The sequence below is a fragment of the Oncorhynchus nerka genome, linkage group LG16 (assembly GCF_034236695.1).
Source record: "Oncorhynchus nerka isolate Pitt River linkage group LG16, Oner_Uvic_2.0, whole genome shotgun sequence".
Taxonomy (NCBI): Eukaryota; Metazoa; Chordata; class Actinopteri; order Salmoniformes; family Salmonidae; genus Oncorhynchus; species Oncorhynchus nerka.
In genome coordinates, this window is record NC_088411.1 from 33,992,866 (window position 1) to 34,015,872 (window position 23,007).

The 23,007-nt window shown below is 38.9% G+C and overlaps 2 protein-coding genes across 4 annotated transcripts in view; both read left to right on the forward strand.

Annotated features, from left to right (window-relative positions):
- Positions 1 to 12,819, forward strand: part of col21a1 (collagen, type XXI, alpha 1) — a 47,853-nt gene extending 35,034 nt beyond the window's left edge. For 2 of the 3 annotated variants that reach the window (XM_029685416.2, XM_065002638.1), the window contains exons 17-29: positions 619 to 663; positions 1,350 to 1,403; positions 1,610 to 1,663; positions 3,589 to 3,642; positions 3,934 to 4,005; positions 5,021 to 5,056; positions 6,062 to 6,106; positions 6,627 to 6,659; positions 6,768 to 6,914; positions 7,090 to 7,144; positions 7,229 to 7,423; positions 9,811 to 9,888; positions 10,612 to 12,819. In XM_029685416.2, coding sequence (XP_029541276.1) covers positions 619 to 663; positions 1,350 to 1,403; positions 1,610 to 1,663; positions 3,589 to 3,642; positions 3,934 to 4,005; positions 5,021 to 5,056; positions 6,062 to 6,106; positions 6,627 to 6,659; positions 6,768 to 6,914; positions 7,090 to 7,144; positions 7,229 to 7,423; positions 9,811 to 9,888; positions 10,612 to 10,802 — 1,059 coding nt within the window. In that variant the 3' untranslated portion in view covers positions 10,803 to 12,819. Of the gene's footprint in view, positions 1 to 618; positions 664 to 1,349; positions 1,404 to 1,609; positions 1,664 to 3,588; positions 3,643 to 3,933; positions 4,006 to 5,020; positions 5,057 to 6,061; positions 6,107 to 6,626; positions 6,660 to 6,763; positions 6,915 to 7,089; positions 7,145 to 7,228; positions 7,424 to 9,810; positions 9,889 to 10,611 lie in introns of those variants that run through there. The other variant, XM_065002639.1, reaches the window with a different exon arrangement.
- A 4,219-nt stretch (positions 12,820 to 17,038) lies between these two features.
- LOC115144395 (bone morphogenetic protein 5-like) overlaps positions 17,039 to 23,007 on the forward strand; it is a 36,425-nt gene continuing 30,456 nt past the window's right edge. The window contains exon 1 of the mRNA XM_029685419.2: positions 17,039 to 18,087. Coding sequence (XP_029541279.1) covers positions 17,592 to 18,087 — 496 coding nt within the window. The 5' untranslated portion in view covers positions 17,039 to 17,591. The remainder of the gene's footprint in view (positions 18,088 to 23,007) is intronic.

Genomic DNA, 23,007 nt, shown 5'->3' on the forward strand with positions numbered 1-23,007 from the left:
TCCTTGCCCTGACAGGTAGTAATAGGTGAAAGGTTCAGAGGTCTATTTCTTGCATTAGAAAACACCATTACTTTAGTTGGACAACAAACTTATTTGTACTACTAGGTCTATCCTTGTTAGGGGTCAACTAGTTATTCATATAAAATCAATGAACATGTTATGAAGAGATTGCCAAGGGTTAACACACACATTGTATGTTATATAGATTGGTACAACAATCTCTCTGATGAATTATAAATGCAATGAGGTTTCAAGCCGCATTCGACCTGTCCATTCATAGTGTTACCCAATGCTATCTAGTACTACTGTTCTCTTCATTAGGGCGGTATTTGTGTTTGTTTTTACAACATCCTGTGAAAGCTATTAAACCCACTGTCTGATACAGCCAGCGAAGCTCAGGGGAAAGACATTTGATCTGTGAATAATCCAGACCTCTCAGAAGAAAGAAAAGAAAACTATCCGTGAACCATATACAGTATGTTAGCTGTGTTAGATGGGGAGGGCACTTACCTGTCTGTCTTTCATCAATATATTGAAAACAATTGTAATGCATAACACACGGGGTATTGTGATCGTGTTCTGTCATATAGAGTAAGCTACATACTCTTTTGTTTCCAGGGTATGCCTGGCGAGCCTGGAAATGAGGGCCAGAGTGGAACTAAGGTGAGCTCCTGTTATTCTCATAAACGTCTCTGCCCTTATATCAGGACGTACCCATACTGTCTATTACATTTTCATTAAATATTGATTCAAAGTCACAATCTCCTTCCCGACAATTTTTTATAGCAAACTTTTGTGCAAGAAAGGCTATAATGTTATTGTACTTTATTTGGCATTCGTTAAAGTGTTGGGCCAGTAACCCCCCAAAAATGCTGGTTTGAATCCCGAGTCGACTAGGTGAAAAATCTGCCTATGTGCCCTTGAGCAAGGCACTGAACTCTAATTGCTCTTGTAAGTCGCTCTGGATAAGATTTTAGCATCTGCTAAATGACAAAAATATAAGTGCAGGTGATGGATTTTGGAAAATCCACAAATGATTTTGGGATTACAAAAATTGAAGACTTCAGTCTTGCCCACAAATAAGTACAATTTCAAAAGTCCTCTGAGACCCAGTACCCTATCCCCATAACATTAGACTTTTATAAACTATGGTTCAAGTTTTGATATTGAAATACATAAATAATCTTTAATAAAGACGTCATAAGTGACAGAGAGAAAGAGCACACATGCAAATAATCAGGGAAGTTGTTAAACTTGTATTTCTTAGCTAAAAATATTTCCAAATTGAACAACCACTGTATAGAAAAGTGACTACCAGTGTTATTAATTATATGATTCTATAATTACAGGGTGAAGATGGTTTACCAGGACCGAAGGGAGCCAAAGGTTCCATTGGACTATCTGTAAGTTGGCTGCCACCAATAGATCCAGTTTCAATTTGTCCAAATGTATTCAGTCACACTTACAGTAGTATATTTTACATATGCATGGAGGAAAGTTCTAAGTCATTTTCACACATACTCAATGATCCATAATAAATACAAATACAGATGTGCAGAGATACCGGGAACATTGAAACTGATGTTGTTTTCTTGTTTTTCTTATTTAGGGGGACAATGGATTGCCTGGTGAATCTGGATCATCAGGACAACCTGGACCTAAGGTACTAGTGGTTTCTGTTCTCTTCCAGAAATGTAACATCTTGTCAATGGGATTATGTCAATCATGGATTATGTCGATTTTCTTTTGCCCAATGTCCATGTGAATACTATTTGCAGAAGTAGTAAAATGCACTTTTCATGGGGGGCTGAGAACATCTCAATAACTTGTGTAAATATAGTCAATAGTATTAGTAAAGATTGCTCGAACACATACCTTAATACACCATATTAGCATTGAAATGATGTGAACCAATACAGGTACAAATGTAGGATCTTAATTTGATCACTGTTTTGTTGCTGAGAATGTTCCTGCACAGCAGGAAATGCTAACTTTGAGTGTATTTGAGTTTTAAAAAGGCTTCTAAAGTTTGTCATTTCCACCTATACATTTCAGACTTGATCTAACAAAAAATCCATCACCTCATACAATAATGTCCATGAATTATAATTGGTTTAATAAGTATTTCCCTGCTGCAGCAAACTGGTACAAATTAAGACCCTACATCTGTAATGTGTTGGACGAATTTCAGTGTTCTGGCCATTTACTGGTACTGGTACAGTGTCCTGTTGAAGATCTCAATTACTCCTATCTCCTGCAACACCACCACTAGAGGCAGTGCTGCAACACCACCACTAGAGGCAGCGCTGCAACACCACCACTAGAGGCAGCGCTGCAACACCACCACTAGAGGCAGTGCTGCAACACCACCACTAGAGGCAGTGCTGCAACACCACCACTAGAGGCAGCGCTGCAACACCACCACTAGAGGCAGTGCTGCAACACCACCACTAGAGGCAGCGCTGCAACACCACCACTAGAGGCAGTGCTGCAACACCACCACTAGAGGCAGTGCTGCAACACCACCACTAGAGGCAGCGCTGCAACACCACCACTAGAGGCAGTGCTGCAACACCACCACTAGAGGCAGTGCTGCAACACCACCCCAGTGGCAGCACTGCAACACCACCACTAGAGGCAGCGCTGCAACACCACCGCTAGAGGCAGCGCTGCAACACCACCACTAGAGGCAGTGCTGCAACACCACCACTAGAGGCAGCGCTGCAACACCACCACTAGAGGCAGTGCTGCAACTTTAAAACCCTTAATGACATTGAGCAGTGTTATGAAATTCAAAATATTGCCGGCTACATTACCTCATCTGTCCTTAAAAGGGTTTATAGTTGCGCTGTGCATATCAGCCCTTGTCTATTGGTGTGTGAAATCCGTTCCTCTAGTCATGTTAGAGTGCCACTGTATAGGCCTACCGAGACATGCAACAAAACTTTGCATTATTGTAGATGCATATAGTGCTTGGGTTAACATTTTCTGCAGTGATATAATTTCTAGCGAGTATGTTGTTCAGAGCAGTGCCATTGTTATACTGGAGACGCCAAATGAAATGGTGATATAAGTTGACTACTATTGCCTTCGACAGTGGAATTTTGGGATGGAAATCAAAAGCGGTCTGGTACTCTGGTTCTCTGGTCTCGACTCTCTGTCTCCCAATCACTTTTCATTAACTGATATCTGTTTAACAAGAGCCAATGTGTATTGGTTAATGGCACAGGAGTGAAATAGTAGTTTATAGACATGACCAGGGTTTTCATATTAATGTGCTAGTTTCAAACAGCATTTATTAGGGAGAGGATATTTGTTTAGAAAAAGAAAAAACACAAACTAGGGCTAGGTTTAAATCCGATCAGCACTAGATAATGTAATAGCACGCTTGACATTTAAATGGAATTTCTGATTGAGCCGACATACGCAGCACTTACCTTGAATGTGGTCTCTTCCAATGTGGAAACAATGCCTTTCAACAATGCCTTTTTTTCACAGCAGTATTTCATGATTTCAAAGCAGAATTGTATTTCTGAATTGTATTTTATGAAGTACCTCCTTCAACCAATATTTTCTTCTCAAATAAAGGGCAGCAAAGGTGAAAGTGGACTTCCAGGTCAACCAGGGGTTCCAGGACAGGAGGTCAACATTTAAAGTTTTATATCGGTTGATATTGTCTATTATGAATGTAAAGCTGATTACGTCATTTAGATCTGTTTTAAGAAGGTTGTGTGAGTCATTGATGAACCCTTACGACGTAAGCTACAGAACGTCTAAAAGAGAAAGTGTCCTTACTGTGGGTTCTTACTATGTACAGATATGTGGTTGTCTCACCCAGCTATGTTAAGACTGTAAGTCGCTGTAATAAGTGTCTGCTAAATGACTCAAATGGACATGTACAGTATAATGCTGATTGAATGAATGTTATTCCAGGGCAAGTCAGGTGACCATGGTGGAGCAGGTCAGCCAGGACACCCAGGAATGCCAGGCCTGACAGGACCTAAGGTAGTTATTAGGGAGAGGACAGTCTCCTACAAAATCACTCTTAACTGCTGTGAAAATACTATGTCTATACTGTTCAATAGGGATTAACCTATTTAGCAATTATTGGAATTATTGGAATTAGCAATTATACTCATTTTCACTAAATGTTCTGCTCAAATAGGTTCTTTTGAAATTGGTATAATTATTTATTTTTCTGAGGCTTAGTGTACGATTGAGCTGGGATTAAGCATTAAGAATGTTTTCTGCAAATGTTTTCAGTGTTGCCATCCCGATCAAATTGTTTATTTAATGAGCGAGGAAAAACACTGACGTTGCATTTTGATGAAGAATTAGGAGCCAGAAAGCTACTTTATAGTGAGCTGTGTTTCCAGATTTACCTCCATTAACTTCAATAAAGAATAATAATTTATACCACAGCTTCCAATAAGCCTTTCATATGATGAAATAAATACATTTCCCCAAGGACTGCAATTTACAGGTGAGGGTTAATCAAATGCAATAAAATACATCATTGATCAATAACAGTATTTTTTTACAGGAACTGTTTAACAGTCATTATTTGATGCTCCACCCTAGAGACAATTATATCTAGCTTACCGTATCATAAACAGCACTTTTTAGTTTGCCTTTCGTTTAATTTCTACCACTTCAGGACAACTTGCAATCTTACAACAAAATATATTTTCAAAAAACAGGGAAACACTACAAGAGGCTTGTAGAATGTTTAACACACTGCCCTCTGGCATATCCATAGCATGTTCCATGGACTTGATATCCATAGCATGTTCCATGGACTTGATATCCATAGCATGTTCCATGGACTTGATATCCATAGCATGTTCCATGGACTTGATATCCATAGCATGTTCCATGGACTTGATATCCATATCATGTTCCATGGACTTGATGCAGCTGAAGTTTGAACATTTGTAGCTGTAACTCTGTATTCTCCTATTGTAACAATATTAGAACAATATCATAACACGTGATTGTTGTGTCATTTCTATCTCACCAGGGACAAAGGGGAGATCCAGGTGAACGAGGAGGGGAGGTATTTGCGACATTTAATAACTCCTGATAATTCAAATCCATTAGCTGCCCTTGATTCTTTGTATGGAGTGTCTGTCCTCTCAGAGGATTTCAGATGGAATTCCATACATGTAAAGCATAGAGTTGAGTTATATTTTTCCATGCTGTTCAGTCCAAGAGAGTAAATGATGGTAAACAGCAACAAAATGAAATGTAATATACTGTAACTGATGAACATATTGAAACCTTCCTTTGACGTATGGACCGGAGGTTGCTTTGGGAAACATACAGTACCAGTCAAAAGTTTGGACAAACCTACCCATTAAAGAGTTTTTCTTTATTTTTTACTATTTTCAACATTGTATGCCAAAAGTGTGCAAAGCTGTCATCGAGGCAAAGGGTGGTTACTTTGAAGAGTCTCAAATTCAAAATATATTTTGATTTGTTTAACACTTGTTTGGTTACTACATGATTCCACATGTGTTATTTTAGAGTTTTGATGTCTTCAGTATTATTCTACAATGTAGAAAATAGTAAAAAATAAAGAAAAACCCTTGAATGAGTAGGTGTGTCCAAACCTTGGACTGGTACTGTATATACAGGTTGCTACATTTTCCATGTACAAAAGACTGCTTCAAGTATAGTTGGATGCTTGGCTCACTACCTCCTTCCAAATGTGGTTGCTTTCATTTAGCCAGAGTGGAATCATGTTGAACAACCGCTTAATTCAAAAGTCATGGAAAACAGGGACAGCTATGATCTTTGGGGGGGAAACTAGGAAGCGTATCGAGTCAAATGACAATGTCACCACAGGACTACGGTTAAGAAGTCACTTGTACTGAGTCTCTGGATGGAAATATCATTAAACTGACTGTCATGGACGTAGCAACAACCTTCTTGTAAAATCTCAGTCAATTTTAACTCTGCTCTGAAGGACACTAATTTGATTACGGATGACCTTACATTTAATCACAAACAGAATGACTAAAAACAAAAACCATAATTGCTAGTTTAATTTTCTCTACAGGGATTGAGAGGTGAAAAAGGAGATATAGGAATTCCAGGGAATCATGTAAGTTCCCCTTCCTATGATTACATCTATTTTTTTTACATCAATGAATGAATTCTGTAATGGCTATACAAGAGCATTTTGTCCAATTGGACAGTTGATTGTCCAGTAACCTCGGAAGCCCAGTTACATAATATTTACTGCTTGCAAGTGCTGCAGTAGACTTGTTCTATTGGGAAACTTTTCTCACCACATTATAGTGGTTCTTCAATAGCCTAAATCATTTGTAAATGGGAATATTTTCCTCTTGTCACAATGTATTTATTTCATATCATAGACTAGCACTGATCTAATACATTCATGTACAGAAATTGGATTGTGAATTTGGAAGTGTCAGAACAACTCTCAAATTTACTTCTGACATTCACTTTTCCATTGGCAATATCAATTTAAACAGCATGTTTTCCCTTTATCCACATCTAGAGGATATGGAAGTTAGTTGTATTTCCATCTCATTCAATTCCAATTACATTATAATTAATGAACATTACTAATAATCAGCCATTATGACTTTGATTGACAGGGCTCTAATGGCTCATCGGGACAAAAAGGAGAGGTAAGTTTGTCATTGACTACTGTAAGTAGCTGCAGCCCTAATAGCCAAGCATACATCCCCATCTAGAGCAGTGTGTGTGTACTTATACTATGCTCTTGTGGAAGCCAGAAAGGGACAACAGGAGACCCCGGTCAGAGGGGACTGGGAGGTCACCAAGGCCAGCCAGGACTATCTGGGCAGACAGGCCCGCCTGGGCCTCGAGGACAAAGCGGGGACGTTGGCCCTCTTGGGCCACCTGGACTAGAGGGGAGACCTGTATGTACCTCACCAGTACAATCACCAGTACACTGACCATCCTTGGTCATCAACAACTACCCAACATGTCACTTTTCAACAACAATCGTTCACTGTTCCATCAATGTCTATGCCATTTGTATTAATTGACTCGTACATTTTGCATGATGCCATCAATCATGTCACATTTCCACAGGGAAGGGAGATGTCCAAGCAAATAATTCAGGAAATATGCAGAGAGGTACTTAGATGTGAGTATTGATTATGTTTGATCATTGCTGTGCTCTGTGTAGTACACCTATATCTGAGCCCTCTCCATTGTGTTTTCATCCCAGTGGAGATGCCTTCACTACTCCTCAGTAACCAGCAGCTGAGTAACTGTGACCACTGTCAGACCAGGGATGGGACTCCGGGGGTACCAGGCCCAGTTGGGCCCCAAGGATCTCCAGGCTTTCCTGGGAACCCTGGTTCCAGTGGACAGCCAGGCCATCCAGGTCGACCTGGGCATCCTGGGATGCTTGGCTTGAAAGGTAATACATAGGCTTACAGAGGACTCAATTCATCTGTGCAGCATGTACAGGTAAACAGTAGAGTAGAATATAAACATAGGCCTAGCTTTTTCCTTTATTCAAATAAGATTTCAAAATGTGTTTGTACTGTCTGGAACACATTGCATTCCATTTGTACTGCCTGGAACACATTGCATTCCATTTGTACTGCCTGGAACACATTGCATTCCATTTGTACTGCCTGGAACACATTGCATTCTATGTGTTCTATCTGGAACACATTGCAGTCTATTTGTTCTATCTGGAACACATTGCATTCTATTTGTATTGTCTGGAACACATTGCATTCTATTTGTACTGCCTGGAACACATTACATTCTATGTGTTCTATCTGGAACACATTGCATTCTATGTGTATTGTCTGGAACACATTGCATTCTATTTGTACTGCCTGGAACACATTGCATTCTATGCGTTCTATCTGGAACACATTGCATTCTATTTGTACTGTCTGGAACACATTGTATTCTATTTGTACTGTCTGGAACACATTGCATTCTATTTGTATTGTCCGGAACACATTGCATTCTATTTGTACTGTCCGGAACACACTGCATTCTATTTGTTCTATCTGGAACACATTGCAGTCTATTTGTTCTATCTGGAACACATTGCATTCTATTTGTACTGTCTGGAACACATTGCATTCTATTTGTATTGTCTGGAACACATTGCATTCTATTTGTGCTGCCTGGAACACATTGCATTCTATGTGTTCTATCTGGAACACATTTAATTATATTTGTACTGTCTGGAACACATTGTATTCTATTTGTACTGTCTGGAACACATTGCATTCTATTTGTATTGTCCGGAACACATTGCATTCTATTTGTACTGTCCGGAACACACTGCATTCTATTTGTTCTATCTGGAACACATTGCAGTCTATTTGTTCTATCTGGAACACATTGCATTCTATTTGTACTGTCTGGAACACATTGCATTCTATTTGTATTGTCTGGAACACATTGCATTCTATTTGTGCTGCCTGGAACACATTGCATTCTATGTGTTCTATCTGGAACACATTTAATTATATTTATACTGTCTGGAACACATTGCATTCTATTTGTACTGTCTGGAACACATTGTATTCTATTTGTACTGTATGGGACACATTGCATTCTATTTGTACTGTCCGGAACACATTGCATTCTATTTGTTCTATCTGGAACACATTGCATTCTATTTGTACTGTCTGGAACACATTGCATTCTACTTGTACTGTCTGGAACACATTGTATTCTATTTGTACTGTCTGGAACACATTGCATTCTATTTGTATTGTCCGGAACACATTGCATTCTATTTGTACTGTCCGGAACACACTGCATTCTATTTGTTCTATCTGGAACACATTGCAGTCTATTTGTTCTATCTGGAACACATTGCATTCTATTTGTACTGTCTGGAACACATTGCATTCTATTTGTATTGTCTGGAACACATTGTATTCTATTTGTACTGTCTGGAACACATTGTATTCTATTTGTACTGTCTGGAACACATTGCTATTTGTTCTATCTTTGTCTATTTGTTCTATCTGGAACACATTGCATTCTATTTGTTCTATCACATTGCATTCTATTTGTCTGGAACACATTGCATTCTATTTGTACTGTCCGGAACACATTGCATTCTGTTTGTACTGTCTGGAACACATTGCATTCTATTTGTATTGTCTGAAACACATTGCAGTCTATTTGTACTGTCTGGAACACATTGCATTCTATTTGTACTGTCTGGGACACATTGCATTCTATTTGTACTGTCTGGAACACATTGCATTCTATTTGTATTGTCTGGAACACATTGCATTCTATTTGTTCTATCTGGAACACATTGCATTATATTTGTACTGTCTGGAACACATTGCATTCTATTTGTATTGTCTGGAACACATTGTATTCTATTTGTACTGTCTGGAACACATTGTATTCTATTTGTACTGTCTGGAACACATTGCATTCTATTTGTATTGTCCGGAACACATTGCATTCTATTTGTACTGTCCGGAACACACTGCATTCTATTTGTTCTATCTGGAACACATTGCATTCTATTTGTTCTATCTGGAACACATTGCATTCTATTCGTACTGTCTGGAACACATTGCATTTTATTTGTATTGTCTGGAACACATTGCATTCTATTTGTACTGTCTGGAACACATTGCATTCTATTTGTACTGTCTGGAACACATTGCATTCTATTTGTACTGTCTGGAACACATTGCATTCTATTTGTACTGTCTCGGACACATTGCATTATATTTGTACTGTCTGGAACACATTGCATTCTATTTGTATTGTCTGGAACACATTGCATTCTATTTGTGTTTCCAGGAGATCCTGGATTAAAGGGTGAGAAGGGCAGTCAAGGAAGAACAGAGATTGGAGATCCGGGAACACCAGGGCCTCCAGGTAATAATAGGAATATAATACATGTTTACTATGTATGGTACGCTACTGTACATCCAACCAGATAAATACAATATACACTGAGTATACAAAACATTATGACCACCTACTCTTTCCATGACATAGACTAAGATCCCTTATTGGTGTCACCTGTTAAATCCACTTCAATCAGTGTAGATGAAGACAAGGAGACAGGTTAAAGAAGTATTTTTAAGCCTTGAGACAATTGAGAAATGGAATGGGCAAAACAAAAGATGTAAGTGCCTTTGAACGAACGGGGTATGGTAGTAGGTGCCAGGTGCACCGGTTTGTGTCAAAAAATGTAGGCAGTTCTGAGGGAAAAAGGAAGGGTGCAACTCAATATTAGGAAGGTGTTCTGTATGTTTTGTTCACTCAGTGTAGTTATGTATATTCAGTTATTTAGTTAAGATAGAAATGGAATCAGGAGAATGTTCTTAAGATTTATGCATCTGAGTCACTGCATAGTGTCCAATCATGTCCTCAGTCCAAGCTGTTGGAGAGTACTTTCTGGGATTCATTTCAAATCTATTATGACCCTTTTCCCCTCTTCTGCAGATAAACACATTGTAAGACTTCTGGGACCTTAGCTACCCTTTTTCAATCAAAAGTGATCAAATAACAGGATTAGGAATTCTTGGCAAACCAGTAAGACATGTTTTGGAACCACAAGAGAAACATCTAATTTGTAATTGTCTACTTTCCTAGGTCAAATGGGTCCCCAGGGGTACAGTAAACCAGGCCATCCAGGGAAGCCAGGACCCCCTGGCTTAAACGGGGAGGAGGGGAAGAGAGGTAACCCTGGGGTCCCGGGCCAGCCGGGGGTGTGTCATCTATCCATGTGTTACGGTGTCATGATGAGGAGCAGGGATCCTTTTAGTAAAGGACCAAACTATTGACCCAACATGGCAGCAGACAGGCAATCAAACAGTCTGGAGTTGATGCATACATCTCAAAGAAAAACAGCAAATCTTTCCAATCTCAGGAAGATCACATTTTACAGTGTTTCCCATTAGTCACGGAAACAGGAAGTACCTCTTAACATGTATATAGCAAAGATACTCATGTGCATCCTTTCATGACCTTTATCAAGCCCAGTTTATACCTGGTTCTAACCTGGTCCTTTACCTGATCTTGTCCACATTTTGACTGTGCCCACATTTTTAGACAGGTGTAGACAATTATAAGATTGTGATCTGTGATCTGATTGTGATCGAATCTTCCTGACCAGCTTCTTAGGTAGTCAGGCACACGTTGGGTTTGGAAATATCTGTGTAGACGAATCTGGACAGATGGCACCATTGACTTATGTCATCAATATGTGTCTTAAAACAAATAAAGATTATTTTGAAAGAATAACTGTGAAATAATTTGCATACAGGGGTGGGCCAGGAAATCTGGTCACAATGCATGCACAGTGGACAGATAAGAGATTACATTTCTGAAAATTTGGGAACAATCACAATGTGGACAAGATCAGGACACGGGACCCATATTAGTAGCAGGTATAAACCGGCTTTAGAGGGGGAAAAAACATATTCATTCTGTCCTTGTCACATTCTGCTTGTTATGTCATGGGCTCCATTTTGCTTTAAAGGGATAGTACAACATTTTTTCCTTTTTGTACTTGCCCAGAGTCAGATGAACTCATGGATACCATTTGTCTCTGCAGGCAGTTTGAAGGTAGTTTCTGGAGCCATTGCTATCTAGCATTAGCACAATGACTGGAAGTCTACAGGAACAGCTAGCATGAAAAAATGTTTCACTATCCCTTTAAAAGAATGATAGTAATTGCTCCTACATTTGGATGGCTTTGGTTGGCATTGGTTAGATTCTGAGCCAAATAGCAATACAAAAAATCCAATGTAAAGAATTCTACATTGCTCACAGAAGTACACAGGAATAAAGGGTTGGTACTCCACTTGGACAATGCTGATGGTACATTTTCTTGCCATATACTGCCCCCTGGTGTTGGTGTTTTTGCACTATACTTTTTGATGGGTCACCGCAAAATTATGCATTTTTTGCACCAGACTTTCTGATTGGTCACCCCAAAACGTTTTTGTTTTTTGTACCATACATTCTGATTGGTCACCCCCAAAAAAATTGTGTTTTTGCACCATTTCTTTTTCATGGTCACCCCTCAATTTGTTTAGCAAATTTGTTTGTATTTTTTAATGAAATGTTTAAAGACCCTGTAATGTATTATAATTTGTAATTTGACAAATAAAGTTGTTGTAAACAACATCTAAATAATTATTACATAGTTTCAGGGCAAATCTGTGAGCTTACTATCTCTATAATGGAGGCTGCTATGTTTATGAAACATTTTGATGAATTAACATATACAAGCCATAATCTAAAAACCTGTGTGCATTACAGCGATGCTATTTCAGTTTATATTCCTTTTAAAACATTTTTTTTAACAAAAACTAGTTTATGTATTGTATGAAAAATACATTAACAAGTATTTTTTTAAACTTGAGTAGAGGATAGGCCTACCTACTATAACAAATGTAAACCTGGGAAATCCTAGCTACTTTCTGCCAAAAGAGTGCGGGATAAATGAAACATGTTGACATCTTGACTTAATCTGAAGTTTGCTCTGTTGCAAATGTTTTACTGTTCGTGCATATATGACATTTATGTGCCTGAGTACCTTACCTTACCGTACCTTGTCTTACCTTAGCCTATCAAGTTGAAGTATTTTTGGTTATTTATAAAACTGAACTAATTTACTGTGTATTGATGGGCTTTACCTGTGAGAGCATGGTCGTTTTTTTGCTGTGTCTAATTTTGTATGTGTAATGGTGACTTTTGTATTGACTTTTGGTATCATTAATTAAAACTTTTTTATGACGTGAATTTTTTTGGTGTTTTGTGTGTGTTATGCAAATAAAAAAATTAATTCCACCACTTTTACCTTATATTATTAATTTCCTTCTGTTTCAAAATCACAGTTGGAATTTCCTTTTAAGTACAGAATTCTCACTGGTGGTAATTGGGGATGATAAATGATGGTCCTAACACTCTCACACTTTTACATCTTTGTACGATCTTGATCAACTGTCACATCACAGTTGCCAGATGACTCAGCCTGAAGTTGTGTGTGTGCTCGCATGTGTGTGTGTATCTGTGTGTCTGTCTATGGCTGTCTGTCTGCAATAACAGGTGACGTACACATCCTACACTAGATGGCGCAATGGGATTACAACTCTGCAACTAAACTGTGAAATAACTTAATCATTGGGGATGCTTAGTCAATTGAATGAAAATTAAATACTTTATAGATTGCTAATAATAATAATAATTTACCATTTCTATCTCTTTTCAAAAGAAACTCAGCTTCAAAGGCATAGAACAAACAGCCAATAGATCTTAATGAGCAGCCTAGCTATAGCTAGGCTACTCATGATAATGTATTGGTTGACTTCACTATAGTTAGGCTACTCATGATGATGTATTGGTTGACCTAGCTAACTATAGCTAGGCTAGTCATGATGATGTATTGGTTGACCTAGCTACAGTGCCTTGAGAAAGTATTCGGCCCCCTTGAACTTTGCGACCTTTTGCCACATTTCAGGCTTCAAACATAAAGATATAAAACTGTATTTTTTTGTGAAGAATCAACAACAAGTGGGACACAATCATGAAGTGGAACGACATTTATTGGATATTTCAAACTTTTTTAACAAATCGAAAACTTAAAAATTGGGCGTGCAAAATTATTCAGCCCCCTTAAGTTAATACTTTGTAGCGCCACCTTTTGCTGCGATTACAGCTGTAAGTCGCTTGGGGTATGTCTCTATCAGTTTTGCACATCGAGAAACTGACATTTTTTCCCATTCCTCCTTGCAAAACAGCTCGAGCTCAGTGAGGTTGGATGGAGAGCATTTGTGAACAGCAGTTTTCAGTTCTTTCCACAGATTCTCGATTGGATTCAGGTCTGGACTTTGACTTGGCCATTCTAACACCTGGATATGTTTATTTTTGAACCATTCCATTGTAGATTTTGCTTTATGTTTTGGATCATTGTCTTGTTGGAAGACAAATCTCCGTCCCAGTCTCAGGTCTTTTGCAGACTCCATCAGGTTTTCTTCCAGAATGGTCCTGTATTTAGCTCCATCCATCTTCCCATCAATTTTAACCATCTTCCCTGTCCCTGCTGAAGAAAATCAGGCCCAAACCATGATGCTGCCACCACCATGTTTGACAGTGGGGATGGTGTGTTCAGGGTGATGAGCTGTGTTGCTTTTACGCCAAACATAACGTTTTGCATTGTTGCCAAAAAGTTCAATTTTGGTTTCATCTGACCAGAGCACCTTCTTCCACATGTTTGGTGTGTCTCCCAGGTGGTTTGTGGCAGTCTTTAAACAACACTTTTTATGGATATCTTTAAGAAATGGCTTTCTTCTTGCCACTCTTCCATAAAGGCCAGATTTGTGCAATATACGACTGATTGTTGTCCTATGGACAGAGTCTCCCACCTCAGCTGTAGATCTCTGCAGTTCATCCAGAGTGATCATGGGCCTCTTGGCTGCATCTCTGATCAGTCTTCTCCTTGTATGAGCTAAAAGTTTAGAGGGACGGACAGGTCTTGGTAGATTTGCAGTGGTCTGATACTCCTTCCATTTCAATATTATCGCTTGCACAGTGCTCCTTGGAATGTTTAAAGCTTGGGAAATCTTTTTGTATCCAAATCCGGCTTTAAACTTCTTCACAACAGTATCTCGGACCTGCCTGACGTGTTCCTTGTTCTTCATGATGCTCTCTGCGCTTTTAACGGACCTCTGAGACTATCACAGTGCAGGTGCATTTATACGGAGACTTGATTACACACAGGTGGATTGTATTTATCATCATTAGTCATTTAGGTCAACATTGGATCATTCAGAGATCCTCACTGAACTTCTGGAGAGAGTTTGCTGCACTGAAAGTAAAGGGCCTGAATAATTTTGCACGCCCAATTTTTCAGTTTTTGATTTGTTAAAAAAGTTTGAAATATCCAATAAATGTCATTCCACTTCATGATTCTGTCCCACTTGTTGTTGATTCTTCACAAAAAAATACAGTTTTATATCTTTATGTTTGAAGCCTGAAATGTGGCAAAAGGTCGCAAAGTTCAAGGGGGCCGAATACTTTCGTAAGGCATTGTAACTATAGCTAGGCTACTCATGGTGATGTATTGGTTGACCTAGCTAACTATAGCTAGGCTAGTCATGATGATGTATTGGTTGACCTAGCTAACTATAGTTGGCGAGGTCAACCAATACATCACCATGAGTAGCCTAGCTATAGTTAGCGAGGTCAACCAATACATCACCATGAGTAGCCTAGCTATAGTTAGCGAGGTCAACCAATACATCACCCTGAGTAGCCTAGCTATAGCGAAACCAACCAATAGAGGCCAAGACTTTGATGGAGAAAATGTGGAGAAGGACAATTTATGCTGCTACTGTATATGTCTTGGGGATAATATTGACAGCACTGCTAAGCTGCACCTGAGCCAACCAATGACTGATAGCTTGGACACTATGATAGTACATCAGTAATATTAAAGCTGAGGTAGGCCTACTGCATGGTTACAGGTTGTTCTTACCTGTAACTATTGCTATCAATCCCTTCAAAAGTTAACATTTTAATAGTGTATACATACTGTAGGTCTGAACATAATTGGAAAAGTAATCGTGTTGCCTTTGATGTAAATTAATGTTAGGATATGTATATCATGATATACCCAATCAATACACTATTGCAAACCTGGCAAGAGATCTTAGCAGCCATATGAATAGCATATTACGTTCCTGTATACATACATATGCTTACACATGCCTGGGGCTTGTGTGGTTCAGTTGATAGAGCGTAGTTGCTGCAATGCCAGGGTCTTATGTTTGATTCCCACAGGGCACCAGTACGAAAGAAAATGTATGCACTAACCCCATTATTTAACTATGTCCAATGATGATGACCATACAGCCCCATGTGAGGGTAACTCGCGCACATGTCACACCTCACCAGCCTACAGTCTGCTCATTAAGAAAAAAATTATTTGCAACTTTGTGGAGCTAAAAGGAAATAATAATTAACAAAAACAATAAACTCAACATGTGACAATTTCAGTTCATAGATGGAAAAAAGCCAATTGAAATAAATTAATTAGGCCCTACTCTATTTATTACACATTACCTCCCCCACTGGGGAGGCAAGCCCAGCCAATCAGAATAGGGTTTTTTCTCTCAAAAAAGGCCTTTATTACTGACAGAAATGCTCCTCAGTTTCATCAGTTGTCCAGGTGGCTGGTCTCAGACGATCCCGCCGGGGAAGAAGCCAGATGTGGAGGTCCTGGGCTGGCGTGGTTACACGTGGTCTGTGGTTGTGAGGCCGGTAGGACGTACTGCCAAATTCTCTATGGCAGAGAAATTAACATTAAATTCACTAGCAACAGCTCTGGTGAAAATTCCTTCAGTCAGCATGCCAGTTGCACGCTCCATCAAAACTTGAGATATCTGTGGCATTGTGTTATGTGACAAAACTGTACATTTTAGAGTGGCCTTTTATATTCCACAGCACAAGGTGCACCTGTGTAATGATCATGCTGTTTAATCAGCTTTTTGATATGCCACACCTGTCAGGTAGAGGGATTATCTTGGCAAATGAGATATGCTCGCTAACAAGGATGTAAACAAACTTGGCCACAAAATTTGAGAAAAAGAAGTGTATGGAACATTTCTGAGATCTTGTATTTCATCTCACAAAACATGAGACCAACACTTTACATGTTGCATTCATATCAAATTTTTGTTCAATATAGATGGGCCTGTCCTAAAAGACCATCGACATAATATTGTAGGTGGTCAAAAATATACGTTGATTGATATACTTCTAGATTCAATGAATGTACAGATTTGATTTTGGAAACTATAATTACTCATTTGTCCAAATGTCCTCTCCTTAAACGCACTGATATGGCCAACCCTGAAGGGGTAATTAAATGGCCGTGTCGTTATTCTTTGACTTGTTAAGACAGGTTTCAGATTTCAAGTGTCTCCCCTTGCACATCTGAGTTGTCACATTCATCTTCATGTCGGTTAAGTTTTATTGTGGCCGCTAGAGGTGGATGCAACAACGTGTTCCTGGATGGGATGGACTCATTGGATAGACAACAAGCTTCAACACATTTTCCCCAAAACTTTACGCGCGGTGGCAACTAGTGGCAACGGGTGCTATTACTGTATATAGTCTACTGATTTCCACTCAAAGGGGCTTTTATGTTCCTATTCAATGAAAGCGTTGGGCCTTTTCGACTTTTATGGGCGTACCTGCATGTTATTGTGTAGGTGCGATAGAAAGTAACAATTCCACATGTGATGCGCCTATTTTGAAACATGTGACAGTGGGACTTTGGATTTAAGCGGAGCACTGGAAAGAACTTCAACAAAAACGTGTTTATTTTTGCCGAAGAGAAGGGACAGCTCCACAGCATACGTTCATGTGAGACTTACAAGAACATCATTGCAGGCAGACGTTCTCCTTAAAAGTTTTGTGACATAATAACCTTTATGTTATGCTGGATGTAAAAAAAAACATTTAGAAATTGTGATATTTGCATTGAAATGGAGATCATCTTTATACATTGGTAACAACTGTATACTTGTGTAACATCATCATCAAAAACATAATTGTGCAAGATGAGAGCTTTCATTTCTTTGAACCGGGCAACGTTTGGACTTTTCTGGAGCTGCTTGAGTTTTCTATACTGCGCTCATTGTGGTTTAGGCGACAACCATGTGCATTCTAGTTTTATTTACAGGAGATTGCGTAACCATGAACGGAGAGAGATTCAGAGAGAGATTCTCTCTATTTTGGGTTTACCACATCGTCCAAGGCCCTTTTCTCCAGGAAAACAAGCATCTTCAGCACCCCTGTTCATGCTTGACCTGTACAATGCCATGACTACTGAGGAGGAAGAAGGGTTGAGAACACAAGAGGTTACAGGGAAAGGATTCAGCGCGAAGGCTCATGGAAACTCGCGTAAAGGGTACCACGGCTCTCCGCAGGGACACTCTCGTGTTTCGCAACCTTACCGCGCGGCTCCTCTGACGAGCCAAAGCCCTCCACTCACTACATCTCACGACACCAACTTTCTAAACGATGCTGATATGGTTATGAGCTTTGTCAACTTAGGTAAGCGAATTGAATTGAGAAAGGTTTCAAGCTTGCTGATTTGTTCCGTGCCCTCCAACACACAATAATGGCAAATATTGCGGTAACTGATTAACCACAGTATTTTTTAATCCTTAGAACAATGTCACATGGCCTTCTCACTACTAATATTTTAATATTTAGATTTGTTAATATATTATAGGCTTATTCTTTTTCTTATATTGTCCATATGTCCTTCCATGCTGGAAACGTACTCTTTAAACCCTGTTTTCATTTTACATTTAAAATACCACATAGATTCATACAAATTCTAACTTAACAACATTGATTAAATTAACACGAATCTGTGTTTATTTTTATTGAATTTGATTGGATTCATTAGAGGAAAATAAAAACCCTAAACATGTTAAACAAATGTTCCTCCCACAGTAGCATATGCAATGCTATTCATTTTGTTGCAGAGAATTATGATATTCAGTTAGATTTCCAATTAATATAAGTTATAGGCTATTCCTGTAGTATCAGGCACTCATTTCCCCTTTGTCACCTGTAGCAGGAACAGTGTGGCACACTGCTTAGAAGTGTTCCCAAGTTCTCTTCAAGGTCACTGTGCTGTTTGTCTTAATGATGTACTTTTCATTATACTGTTGTTGATGTCCCAAGTCTATTTCGATGTCAATATCAGTTTCTATTTCAGACTTTGAGATGCCTGATATTAATGTCAGACCATATTTACAAGGTAAAACAGTGGTAAAAGCACAAACGACCCATATTTTAAAGACCTTATCCATGCTCTTTGAATAAGGTTTGATCAAACAAGCTGTTTGTATGGACATTCTTCAAATTCTCATCTCTATGGAGATCTTGAAATATTCAACTGCAATTTCATTCTAAGTCTTGCTTCCCTTAAAATGCATGACTTTTCTCTTAAACCTTCATATTTGAATAACCTAGGACAATGGTTATTTGACAAGGGGACATCAAAAGCATTCAGCACATGTTAGATATCCAGCACATACATTTTGAATGAATAGATGTTTATCAAAGTACTTCATAAGGCCCACATTGGAATATTTGTATTTTTTGAAATTGTGAAAACGCATTGTAGCCTAAGGAAAGGCGTTCTGGTAAATATGATTAACACTGTTTCTTCAGTAGCGCTGACCTTTATACCCGCAGTTCATACAAACTTATCAGATGACTGTCTGGCCTTGGTTAAATTGGCCTTAATTACGTCCTGTTGTTAAAGAAAGGAAAGCGATCGAATGAGGGCTGCACATTTTCGCCACTTATTCATCGTGGCAGTGGATTTGGGAAGTAAGATGTGAAAGCAGTAGCGTTGTTAATTCGTCTTTGTGTCATTTTTCATTAAACATTACATCCCAAAGGAGAGTGAAATGTAATGTATATCGCATTTAAGGAATAGTACAACAGCGGCAAAAAAGGAGCTAGTGAAATGTTATACTTGTTCACATGTGCCACTATGATAAAACACAAACTACACTTACAGATGTAGGATCTTAATTAAATCACTATTTTGTTGCTGAGAATTTTCCTGGACTGCAAGAAATACAGAGGAGCTTTGTGATTACAGAAATTCACTGAAAACCCACACTAACACAGGTTATATTAACTGTACTGCACTTTTCATGTAGCCTACTTTTGACCAGATACTGATTAAGCAACATTATGGACTAAACAGTTCAAATCCTGTTGCTGCAGGATTATTTTTGCTGTAACAATACAGGTCAAATTATGATCCTACAACGATACAGCACAGTAACTACAGTTACAGAGAACACATTTAACAACAAAGAGGCTTATACGAGATATAGCTCTTATAAGTGCGGTATAGCGAAAGCATGTAAAAGGTATTTGTGTGAACGCTGTTGGATGTAAAATCCCTCACCTTGGCCAGTCCCATCTGTTTGCACTTAGAGCTGTATGGCATGTTCACTGTCAGCCTTTAATGCTCTGTGCTCTCATTCATGGGACAGTCAGTGGTAAAGTGTTCAATGAGACTATTTACGCAAGTATTACTACTACAGCTATAATGGATTTAACTACACTAATGCTACTACTAACGCCTATTATAATACTACTACTATGAATGATTATTAGGCCATTTAAGTGAGGTATTCACAAAAATGCATATTCACTCTTGTCAACATTCATTTTTATCAGGCAAGAGCAATTTCTTACGTACAATGACAGCCTACCCCAGACAACACTGGGCCAATTGTGCACTGGCCTATGGGACTCCCAATCACAGTCGGATGTGACGCAGCTGGTTTCGAACCAGGAACTGCAGTGATGCCTCATGCACTACAGTGATGCCTCACACCACTGCGCCACTCAGGAGACATTATGATGAGCAATTGTGCAAAATATGTATAATTTGCCTAGTTCCTCTTCCAAATTATCATCAAAGTTTATTCACTGAAACTGCTACATGTCTGGTAGCCTAAGTTGCCGACCCTTTTTAGTGAGTCAAACCACCCTCTGAATTGATCTGCAGCTATCTGACGCTTGAAATACTATATACTCAACCTCACTTCTGCTTCCGATTACTGACCAAAGCTAATCATGGAGCAAGTCCAATCTATAACAGGACGGCCTGACCCCTGGCCTGTTTGTGTTAAGTAACCACAGACTTTCACTGTAGATAAACTATCAGTGAAATGGACTCACTGGCTGTATGATTTCACTTGCTGTGCCAGAACACTAACACACCTCAACATCAATGCTTTTCTGCTGCTATTTAGCAAGTGTTGGATGGTTAGCTGTCACTTTGTGTCTTCTTGACTGCATTATGGCATGCCTTTGATTGCAGACAGGGTTCAAAATGAGGTCTGCTCTTCTTTGTTTGTCAAGTGTAACTCTCAGTCATAATATAGTACAAATGTACAATCTTAATTTGATCAATATTTTGTTGCTGATAATTTTCCTGTACCGCAGGAAATGCAGATGAGCTTCGTGATTGACATAAATTCGCTATTTCATGTAGCTTACATTTGGCCAGCTAATAGCCTAACCACTGATAAAGCAACATTATTGACTAAATGTTCAAATCATGTTGCTGCAGGAATATTTTGCTGTGAGTATCAGTGGAGGCTCCTCAGAGGAGGAAGGCGAGGACCATTCTACTCAGTTTTGCAATGAAGGTCTACAGTGGCCTTAACAGAACCCTCTACTGTAGCACCATGCTGTAACCGGAGGACAGCTATTTTCCTTCTTCCTCTGGGTACATTGACTTCAATATAAAACATAGGAGGCTCATGGTTCTCACCCGCTTTCATAGACTTACACAGTAATTATGACGACTTCATAATTACCTAGCAGTGCTCTTGCAGTATGAACTGGCACGTTGGCCATCCAATCAAAGAATCAGATAATTTATCTAGTAGCCTACTGAAAGCCTAAGATATAGCTAGCTAGCACTACAGTGCATAAAATGTGGTGAGTAATTGACTCGAAGAGAGAGAAAGACAATAGTTGGAACAGTTTTGAATAAATTAATTTCTTCAAAAATGAAGGAGAAGCAGCAAAGAGAGAGAGAGAGAGAGAGAGAGAGAGATATTTCATGGTATTTTGTTGTTGTTATTGTTTTACCTTTCACTTACTTGGGTAATGCAGCTCATTTAGCCTGCTCAACAACCTGACTCCAACATTGAGGAATGCTAGATAGCTATTTATTGTGTGTTAGCTAGCTGGCTAAAGAGTAAATCATAGTCCACGTATGCTGAGACGTGATAGTCCGGCATCCCATTGTGACATTGCTACGCAGCTCTGATACGCGTCCTCTGTTCATTTGAACTTATTGACAGTTGGAGAAATAGCTTGAGCTGAGAATGAGAAAAGAATGAAAGTCAAAGGTCCAATATTCTATAACACTGCTGTGAGGCTATGAAACACTGAAACTCTGAAAGTCCAGGTAAACATTCAGTTTTATAAATGTATTGCCACCAGGGCCCACTGGTGTAACTGCTAAACTGCTTACTTCGCAATTATATATATGGATTAGATTGTGGGTTTACTAACGCGTTAGTTCTAGTTTGTTGACTATAATGTTAATATAGTGACAACGATGTAAGCTGTGTAGCGGTTAGCGGTTATGGTATGAAGGTTTGGCTTGGAGAGTTTTTTGCCCTTGGTCACAGCTATTGTGTTGTGCACTGAAGTCCACAAGCAAAGAGTGAAGGTTGAGAGGAGGAGAAACATTTTGAAACTATTTGGACTAATGATTACACCCCAGATCAGCTAGATGCAGTCAAGAGTGTGCAAGGCAGTATTGAATGTGTCACTGTCTGTCATCTTGATTACTCCAATTTGTCTCTCGACCTGTGCACCAACGTTATAAACTTTAATTTGCATGCTAAGTTGTAACAACCTCATGATGGGAATAGGGCAAATTAGAGTATCATCCAATAATGCTGTAATAGAAATAAAACCATGCTCATTAAAACAATTTGTCCTCCCTAATCTTAAAAGGCACGACCGCCAGTGGTGACAATATTAGTTAAATGCATTTATAATTTTTGTAAATTGGAAATGTGCACATTTTCTAATGTCCTCCTATAAAAGAAGTTTAAACAAATATATCAGACAAAGATTAATATGGGTTCCTTGTATCTTAATATGGGTTTCTTTTATCAAACATAGCCAATATGTTATATAGTAACTACAGGAGATCAATATTAGGTTGGTAAATGAGGTCAAAGCAGTCACTCAAATCATGTAAAAAAAAGTCTGGCTGATCTCTTTTTCTCACGTGGAGGGGCAGACGAAAGTAACTTTCAATTATTGAAATCACCCTGTTTTTCATAACTGACAGCCCATTCATCATCGGCAGAGAATGCTGTGCGGCACACAGTGTAGGGCCTGTCTGGAAACTTCTACTTGTACTCAGTTGACTGATTGAATGGACTAGAGAGTGCTTTT